The sequence below is a fragment of the Vigna angularis genome, chromosome 10 (genome assembly GCF_016808095.1).
Source record: "Vigna angularis cultivar LongXiaoDou No.4 chromosome 10, ASM1680809v1, whole genome shotgun sequence".
Classification (NCBI taxonomy): Eukaryota; Viridiplantae; Streptophyta; class Magnoliopsida; order Fabales; family Fabaceae; genus Vigna; species Vigna angularis.
In genome coordinates this window covers 21,410,419-21,420,580 of record NC_068979.1, presented here as the reverse complement: position 1 = coordinate 21,420,580, position 10,162 = coordinate 21,410,419, and the positions used below count along the sequence as shown (strand labels likewise).

Here is a 10,162-nt window from a genome sequence, read left to right as displayed (position 1 = left end):
CCGGTTGTTCATCCTGATGTTCCGTGAGTACTCGTCCTCACGTAGAGGGGGTACGTCATGTGTGGGAACGGCAGGAGGTCCTAGTCCTGGTGATTATTTGGACAGATAGGACTAACCTCGGGTGGCAGCTGATGAGAGTTCCAGTTACTACATCACTCGGGTGCACGAACACTGAAGCTACACAGAATTCATACAGTCCGGACAGTCAGTCGTGTTGAGTTTTATTTTGTACGTGCGTTAAATTATGTGATGTATGATGAATGCGTACGTTGATATGTATGTGTGAAATGAACTGTTTAATGGAATTTATATGTTGATGCATGAGTTAAATTACGTAAGCTTACCCTTTCATTTTAATTGGCTTAATTTTCCTTCATATAATTTTGATCAATAGGGAGTTCCCTTCATCCGAGGACATTCATTTTTCATCATCATTCATTTTTTTTTTGACTGCATTGTTAGTCATTTTGACTTGTCTCGAAAATTAAACTTTATGAAAAATTAAGCAACCATTATTCAATCTGTGTGGACTTTTATTGGGCTTGTAATGTGGCTTGGGCTAAAGGGTGTTGAAAGAAAGGATATAAAGGCTCAAATAAATTTTTGTGGGTATTTTTTTTTGAAAAACAAGGGTTACCATCTATACTTTGTATCAGTTATTCGTCAAAACTGTTTTGACTTTCTTGCCATTTCTCAAATTTCATTCTTTGCTTGCCATCACTTTGTGATTCTTCGTATTTTAGCTTTGTTTTGTTTTTTTTTTTGCTGAATTCTCTTCGTTTGATCACTAAGTGTGTTCCTTTGCAATTTTGAGTCGATTTCTATCGTGATGGTAACCCTTGTTTGGGTAAAATTTGAAAAGAAATTTCTTATTGGCTCAAATTGGGTATCAAAGGATATTTTTTTTTGGATGAAGAAAAATGGCCACACATCATTTCAAATATTGATTGCTTTATTTTCACAAGAATAATTAGGAGACAAGATTAAATGATCTCAACAAGATTCAATTTTTATATTTTGCCCCCCCTTTTTTTTGTGTCCTAATGGATTCAGGAATCTCCCAAATGAAAACCAGTGGAGGTAATGGAAAATCTGCCCAGTGTAAAGCTTGGTGTTTATCATTTGGGCTCAAGAATATGATTGGGCCAATCTCTTGGTATAGCGAGGGCTGAAGGATGATGTTTTCAAGCAATGCACACACAGATATCTCTTAAGAATATTTGACTCAAACATTTGACTACAGGAGATTTATGACATCCACTACATTTTTTGAAATCTCATAAAATGGATGATTTGCATCGAAAACAAATGACTCAACTTTTGCGCATTTTTTTTTGGTTTTATGCATGAAGAAAAGTATATGAAATGAAAATGATGATACTAGTTGAAAAACAGATTTTTTTGTTTAAGAGAAAAATATGTATGGTGGCCAGTATGAAAACTGGACTTGGGGGCCAGTGTGAAAACTGGGCTTACGGGCCAGTGTGAGCTGGGCTTAGGGGGCCAGTGTGAGAACTGGGCTTAGGGGCCAGTGAGAGCTGGGCTTAGGGGGCCAGTGTGAGCTGGGCTTTTGAATTTTGAAAATTTTTGAAACTTGTGATTTGAGAAATGTTCGCCAGTGTGAAAACTGGGCTTAATGGGCCAGTATGGAAACTGGGCTTGGGGGCTAGTGTGAAAACTGGGCTTTTGGGGCCAGTGTGGAAACTGGGCTTTTGGGGGCCAGTGTAGGAACTGGGCTTTTATGGGCCAGTGTAGGAACTGGGCTTTGGGGGCCAGTGTAGGAACTGGGCTTGGTGAGCAATGCAAAAATGATATGAGAATTTGATTTAGAAAAAACGTTTGTAAAATAAAAAAGATTTTTTTTTTGTTTTTTACTTTCCGACACGTGAAAATCCAGATCGGATCGGACCTGAGGAGAAGTAACATAGAAGGAAGTTGGACTTACCAGGCACATTGACCCAATGGATCAGATGACCTGAGCCGTGTGAACATGTCACAAGAAGATGACAAAGAAAACATTTTTTTTTTGCATTTTTCAAAGTTTATGGAACAAGCTAAAAGAATTTCATCATTTTTTTTGTTATGAGAGGATTTCACAAGATTGAAGTAGAGAAAATTTTGCAACACAACTAGACTCAATGGGCCCAACACTATACTTTTTACAATCATGACAAAATCTTCAGACAAGAGTCTGAATTCCTTTATTTATTTTTTTTTTGCACAAATACTTGTTCACACAAATGAAAAGGGAAATTATGAAATGAAAACACAAAATCTACATAGACATGCATTTTTTTCAGAAATTCAGATGCACCGGTTTAAGAGAAACCACATATGACAAAGGGGCCTAATGGGCTCAAAAACTGTTCATCTTTCATTCTCAGATTTTTTTTCTTTTTTTAACTACAAATTCAAAGAAAATCACACAAGACAATTTGAACAAATGTATAAAACATCATTCAACAGCAAAAATGTGAAAACAAAATATTTTTGACATATTTTCAAAAGAAGTATACTCGAGAGAAAACCACGAAGGCCATTGGGCCTAATGGGCTCGAGCACTGTTCTTTTTTCAATATTTTTGTTCTTAGATTTATTCAAAATGTAGAAGAAGGAATAAAAACAAACAAAATGGTGTGATGTGAAATTACAAACATGTCAAAATAATTCTTCACTCAAATTTATATTTCAGAAGAATTGGGTTCAAAGAAGATTAACATGAAAATGAGGCCCAATGAACCTGAAAAATGTCCTTTATCATGCAAATGAAAAACAATTTTGAACACTTCAAATTTTACATCACTCCATTTATTATTTTTATTTTTTTGAAAATTTTCTATTTATCATATTTTTATATATATATTTTTTTTTTGGTGAAATCAAATCATCCAAGAAGTCTTGTGCTGGGCCGGACCGACCCAACAAAACCCTACCCGTTTTCAGATTTTCAATTTTTTTTTTTGAACTCAGAAAGAAATCAAACCGACACCAGACAGTTGCAGCGACCGGAACTGTAGCCACAGTGGATTTGCTCAGCTATAAAACGGGTACCCCTTCGGCGTCTGAGCGGCATTTTTCTGATCTCGCTCTCTCTCTATCCTTCTCTTTCTCCCTCTTCTCTCTCTTCTCTCTCTTCCTCTCTTCCTTAGGCGTCTGGATTTCTAAGAGGAGCCTCTGCCCCCGTGTGCTTTCGGAGGCGTCCCAGTGCTGCGACGAGCTTCTGCAAGCCCTTCTTTCCCCGGGTAAGTCTTCTGAGCCCTAAATTCGTGCTTTTCTTCTCTTATATTTTCTGCTCTTCCGATCTCTTTATGCTTTCTGTTCTTGTTTTTCCTCTTCTTCTCCCCTTTCTGTTTTTCTTTTCTGCTTTCCTTTCCTACAAGCTCTTTATTTTCTTCTGCTTTCAGCTTTGTCTGCTTTTATTTTCCTCTCGCCTTTCTCTGCATTTCTTTCTGAGTCTTCTTTCTTCCCTTTTTTTTTAATTTTCAAAACTTAAAACAATTAAAAACACAATTGTCTTAAATTTAAGGGGTATATAGGCTGGAAACCAGACGTTAATCTCCCTTCGATTGAAGGTATGGCAGAGACAATCGGGTAGAACAACGCCACGTACCCCATAAAAACAGAAAACTTAAAAAGAGAATTTTATTTGTATGAAATGGACATGGACAAATGGAAAAGGACAAAGGGACATAGATACGTTTAGGACCCTTTTTGTAAAGACCGTGAAACAGATCCGAGACCAAACACTGAAATAACAAAGACTGACCAGACAAAAAAACTTAAAAGAAAGAAAAAAAAACAAATAAAGAAAACACTGAACAAAGAAACTAAAAAATTTTTTGTTATGCTTTTCGTTATGTTTTTGTTCTTTTTACTTTTTTTATGTGTTTTAGAAGAGAGGAAGGATGAGCGAGATGGAGATGGAGAGGTACACCAGTCAGCGATGGCGACCTACTGACGATCAGGTCAAAATGATGACCAATATCTATAATTACGGGGTCACACATCCCAGCAGAGCCCAAGTCGTCGAGATTGCGTCTCGACTAAGGGTTTTCGCAGATGCCAGCGAATACAACGTGCACTGCTGGTTCAACAACCATGGCAATCGGGTCAGGCACTGGCAAGCGGAGATGGACCCCACTGGCACTCTCTTTTCACAACTGCCGCTATACATGTATGGTAAGCATCCTGATCACCTCCATCTTTTTTTTGAAAATTTTCTCTCCTCTTATTATTGACAAAAAAAATTTTGTTTTTGTTTTTTTTTTTGTTTTTGTTTTTGAAGAATATGACTGGGTAATCATGAGGGCGCCGAGGCTGCTGGATTTGTTCCCCGTTCCGATCATCATCGACGACGACAGAGACGAACGACAAATCCCTCCACCCATGCTTCTCACATTCTGAACCAGAGCTCCTTCGACGGAGCTCTCCCTTAGACCACCACAACCACCTCGAGAATTTTTTCGTTGAAAATTTTTTTATTTATTATTTTCATGGTCTGTAACTTAACGATCACCCGTGATCGAACCACGAACATTGTTTATTTGCTTTGCTTCCGCTTTTTTTTTTGTTTTATTTGCTTTTTTTTTATTTTAATTTGTGACCTTGCGCTTTTTTTTATTATATCAGCTTTTTTTTCTTTTTTATGCATTTTTATTTCATTTATCAAATGTTAAGATCGTATGAGTGTATTCAAAATCATCTTTCCGACCTTACTATAAATCTTGCTCCGATGATGAAATAAAATGGATTTTTATGCTTTTTCTTTTTATTTGGTCCAAAGAAAAATTCTAATCGAATAAACCTTTGAGACAAAGAAGAAGAGGACTTAAAAAAAAAATTTACAATGAAGGAAGATAAGGAAAAATTAACTTCGAAAGATGAGAACCGGAGTAAAATTCAAAATTATTTGTATGAAACAACGAAGAAATGGGCTCAAGATAACCCTTTGATGGAAAACATGATGAAATACACGCTGACACAACTGTATAGATGGAAAACACGTCTCGCGAGAAAACATCAAAATTCGGGAAAATCTGACACTGTAACTTTGCCTTTGATTATCAATTTTGCTATTTTCGAAAAACATGAGTTTGGCAATTTGCAGAAAGGACAAGTGACTCAAGATTTTCCCTTTTTTTTATTATTATTATTTTTGCGATACCCTATGAGGACATGATTTCCAGTAAACCTTGGAGATACCAAGTAATGCAAATTCACATTAAAAGTCATGGATGAAAGCGTGATATCAATGACAATAAACCTCACAGCGAGACAAATTAAAGCACGAGCAAAACAACATCAGTTCCACCTATGTTTTCCCATATAATCCGAGAGTCCTCTTCATTCGTCCATGGCATTTGTAGAGGCGAACTCATGCCTTGCCACAGTGCTGGATTACCTCTCTTCAAACCTTAAACATCCTGAATCGATCAAAAATTGCACTTTATGCTTTAGAGCCTTGCATGCCTCAGTTGAATGTCCACACGCTCCTCCATGATAATCACACCTTGCATTTACGTCATAGTTCTTTGGGTACGGAGGTCGTATAGGCCTAGTTGGACAAATCTTCATGAGGTTTCTACGGAGAAGATCTGGTAGTAGCTCCGTATAGGTCATGGGGATAGGAGTGAAGTTGGCGACCTTCTCATCACGATTGCAATTTCTTCGTTCAGTGGCTCGACTAGACCCATAGGAATGCGACATTTGAGGATAGGCAGTAAAATGGGAATTAGCTCTTCGCTTCTTATCTTTCTCATGTCTAGGACCATACTCGTTTAGACTGGCTACTAGCTTTGGGCCTAGTGCAATTTTTCCACTTCTTATGCCACTCTCAACCCTCTCTCCAATTACTACTATGTCAGTAAAACTTGAGGAAACGCTGCCTATCATGTGTTCATAAAATGGGGTTTGCAGAGTATTCAAAAATATGATAGTCATCTCCTTGTCGCTTAGAGGCGGTTCTACTTGAGCAGCAATTTCTCTCCACCTTTGGCCATATTCTCTGAATGATTCAGACTCTTTCTTCACCATGTTTTGCAGTTGTAATCTGTCAGGTGTTAGATATTTATTATATTCATACTGCTTTAGAAATGCGCTAACTAGATCTTTCCATGAGTAGATGTGAGTCGTTTCCAAACGCATGTACCAAGTTACAGCCATGCCAGTTAAACTTTTTTGGAAGAAGTGAATCAAAAGTTTTTCATCGTGGACATAAGCTGCCATTTTCCTACAATACATGGTTATATGGCCCCTTGGGCAAGTATTTCCCCGATATTTCTCAAATTCTGGCAACCTGAACCTTGGAGGTATCACCACATCATGAACTAAACATAGTTTTTTAGCATCTTCAAATTCAAAACTTCCTTCACCCTCTATGGCTCTCAACCTCTTCTCAAGGACTTCTAATCTGCTCTTATCATCCTTAAAATTTACTGGTGTAATGACACAAGATGGAGACTTCGTCTCAGGTTGTTTTTTCATCATCATGCTTTCAATACCTGGTTGGATCGTCTGCCTAGGAATTATGAAAGTGGCTGCCCCAGGCTCGTCTTCTACTTCAACTGCATTACCTTCGGCCTTTTGAGTGTCAAGATGTCCCAAGTCCACTCCTAAGGGTGGAGTATAATTCGGGGGAAGACGATGGGAAGGGAAAGTTTGTGCTTCCGGAACTTCTTGTTGTAGTCTTTGTGCGGATGGATCTCCGGGGCTTTGTAAGGCATTCAGGGCTTCTAAGATTTGACTGATTTGTCCTTTCAGCTGTTGGATATCGGCTTCTATTCCTTCTTGAACTTCTACTTGGTTCTCCATGATTTTGCCACTAGTTCGTGTCCTTTAGGGTGTCTTAGATGTTTAGCTGTATTCTATATTTTTTTTTGAAACAAATTAAGAAAAAGAAAATAAAAATAAAAAGAAAAGATAAGACAACATAGTTCAAATTCTCTAGTCAGAAACTATAAAGTTGTGAAAATATTGCCCCGGTATAATTTGGAAATTAACACGAAACAGAGTCAATAAGGTGGTTCATCATTCAGAAGTTCTCAAAATGCGAGACATAGGAATTCTTGGTCAACCATAACAGGCTTTAGTCATCACATTCTTCATTTATCTGATCAGTTTCTTGCAGCAATTGAGGAATGTTTTAATCCCCTCAGGCGGTTTGATAATTAACATTACAGACTCAGAATCAACTAAGAACTTAAGGACGTTTTCAATGGCTCCATTGGCAAGGGAAGCTAGCTATGAGAGACTTCTCTTCCAATTCTTTTAACTTGTCCTTGTTCAACAACATATTCTTTCTTCATCTGACTCATCAATCTTTTATGTTCCCTCTTAGCTAAACGCCAACATTCCTTCTAGTTTTGTCATTGCTGTTTCTATCCACTGCTCATCATTTTGAAATTTCTTCTCACAAATTGGGTAGGGGAAATTAATGTGAATTACAACTTGATCGTCTTAACCCTTTCTGCGGTCCATTGGCTAAGGGAAACTTCCATTAATAGTCCCTAATCCTGGGTCTCCCTTGAAGCGAACAACATTGCCCCCAAGTGTCTTTAACTTGATGAAACATTTCAGCAAAAGTTCATTCCTCACAAGATAAAATGGCCATGGAAGAAGATGAAGAATCCAATAGGAAGAAGGGAGTGTTCCCACAAGCCCTAGCAGCCCTCCAAACTCTCCTCTAAGTGAGATGCACCTCCAAAGAACCAAAGACAGTAACCCCTTCGTATTTCTGGATTAAATAGACACATCAGAAAAAGTTGCGCCCGTGGAAAAATCGAAAGTGGACGAGCGTCCACTGAAGTCTGGACGAGCGTCCTATTCTCTGGCCTGGACGAGCGTCCTATTCTCTGGCAAGGACGAGCGTCCTAAATCTTGGACGAGCGTCCTATTCTCTGGACGAGCGTCCTATTCTTTCGACGAGCGTCCAAAATCTTGGACGAGCGCCCTCTTATGGACGAGCGTCCTCTTAACTCTCTGGACGAGCGTCCTCTACTGTCTGGACGATCGGCCTCTTCTCACGTCATCTGGACGAGCGTCCTCTTCTGCTCCAGGACGAGCGTCCATTTCTGCCTGGACGATCGTCCTCTCTGGACGAACGTCCTCTTCTCACATCATCTGGACGAGCGTCTTCTTCAAAACGAGCGTCCTCTTCTCCTCTAGGTTGAGCGTCGTCTTCAGAGAGCTGGACGAACGTTTACTTGGCGTCACTCGGGCGCCGAGAAATGCACGTGTGACGAGCGTTTCTGCGTGCCTTGTGGTTGGTTCATCTCTAAAATTTGTTGGAGACTCTTCCAAGCTCATTTTTAGCTCCCGCAATGATATATAATCTGCGATCTATGCTGCCAAGGGACACACCATTTAACTTGTTCTTCGTTTAAACTTGCACAAAGTTCCGTCTATCCATTTGCTCCTTTCACATTTGGTTTACTCTGCAATAGCTTGCCCATGGGGTATGGGGAATATAAGGCGTCTCCAATCTCACGGGAAATGAACCACATATACAACACTGGTAGACAACATAACATCTTTCCCCCTTTAGGTTCATAACAACGATTACGGGTCTCATAAACTTCATCCAGGATGGTAGTGACTGGATTCTCACAGCGCTCTTTGTATCCCACAAATGCATTCAAAGCGGCATAATCGACGAGGTTCTTGACATTTAGGAGAAAGCATGACACCGTAGAGGAGAAGAGCTAATACATCCGTAAACATTTCCCAATTTTCCTCTTAAGCCAAATGATGTAGGTATTCCTATAAGTATCTTTGAGGAAGGCCCCTCACTTTGCCCTTGATTGTGAACTCGCTTTCCAACTTCATTGGGTGTACTTTCCTGATCCTCGCTAACTGTAAGACAGGGATATACTGCTCAAGGTAGTTGTATGTAGCTTTTTCCACATTTAAGACTTGCTCGAATTCTTCCACTGGTGGAACTAGTTGGAAATCTTAGAAAGTGAAGCACCTTAGTGGTGGATCATAGTATTGGGCTAAAGTAGTAATTTCTGATGTTTGGATCTCCACCTCTAACAGACTCAACAAATTCTTATAGCCCACCAATATTATCCTCCTTTACTCGACGTGCATCTTTTCGTCAAAATGTATGAACTCGAATACCTCTTGACTCAAAATTCCATGTTAATTCCCTTTTTTTAGCTTAAGGCCTTAATCACAACTTTATAATTTTTGACTAGAATCCACAAAACGTGACAAGACTATAAAAAAACATGAGCTAAGAAAGAAGGAAAAAGTAGAAAGAAAAAAAAACGGATAAAGAGGTATGTACAAGGTGCGTGATTTTTATTAAGCGAACATGAGGGTTATAAGAATACACATTTCTCCCTTTTATGCCTTATCAAAGGTTGAATGACAAAGGTTCTAAGGCCAAATATATGCACTCACAAGGATAGCTTCCTAATGCTTAAATCAGGCCACCAGAGCTATGGCTCTTTTCACTGTTTCTCCACAACAGTCAGAGTAATCAACTAGATGTGGAGACACAAGTGAAAAGAACAGACTCTGGCTGGGGTTCTCACGATAGCCAAACAGGAAGTACATCCCAGAGTGACACCGCTACACAACCCCTCTATTTCTAAGTTGCGCTCAGACCCGGGTATAGGGCCTCACTCATGATATGCATATGATGTGTGTGTGTGAAGGGAGAATGCAATTGTACACCCCAAACCCTCACCTGCAAAACAACCAGAAGATTCCCAGGCAGATATAACATGTTTTCTACCCTAGGGTTCAATAAAATCAAAACAAACACACATACAATTATGACAAATATCAAACAAAGATAAAGAAAAAGAAAGGGAAGAAAAACACAAAGAAAAACCACATTAAATCCGCACATCTAATTAAATGGCCTGACTCTCTTGTGGTCCCCAGTGGAGTCGCCATCTGTCGCAACCGAGAAATCGCGACGGGACGACGATCCAATAAAAGAAGAATAAAACGGATTTTGAAAAAAAAGATTTGGAGTCGCCACCATAGTTTATTCTGGAAAACTACGGAAAAACCATAAAATGATAAGGCATGGTCTGCAAAAATGAGATTCTAAGTTCGGGAGTCGGTTACGTGTAGGGAAGGTATTAGCACCCTACAACGCCTGCCCTAAGGCAGTACCTTTAACTAAATATGCGAATATGATGTGGTTTTC

At 39.1% G+C, this 10,162-nt stretch overlaps 1 protein-coding gene across 1 annotated transcript; it reads right to left on the bottom strand.

Moving 5' to 3' along the window:
- Positions 1-5,397: 5,397 nt before the first annotated feature.
- LOC108320042 (uncharacterized) lies at positions 5,398-6,810 on the bottom strand. The gene has a single exon (XM_017551383.2). It carries the CDS (start codon positions 6,808-6,810, stop codon positions 5,398-5,400), a length of 1,413 nt encoding a protein of 470 aa, XP_017406872.2.
- Positions 6,811-10,162: the final 3,352 nt, after the last annotated feature.

Bases quoted from the DNA above. Each gene is read 5' to 3' on its own strand.
- LOC108320042 (XM_017551383.2), bottom strand. From the start codon at position 6,810: ATGGAGAACCAAGTAGAAGTTCAAGAAGGAATAGAAGCCGATATCCAA.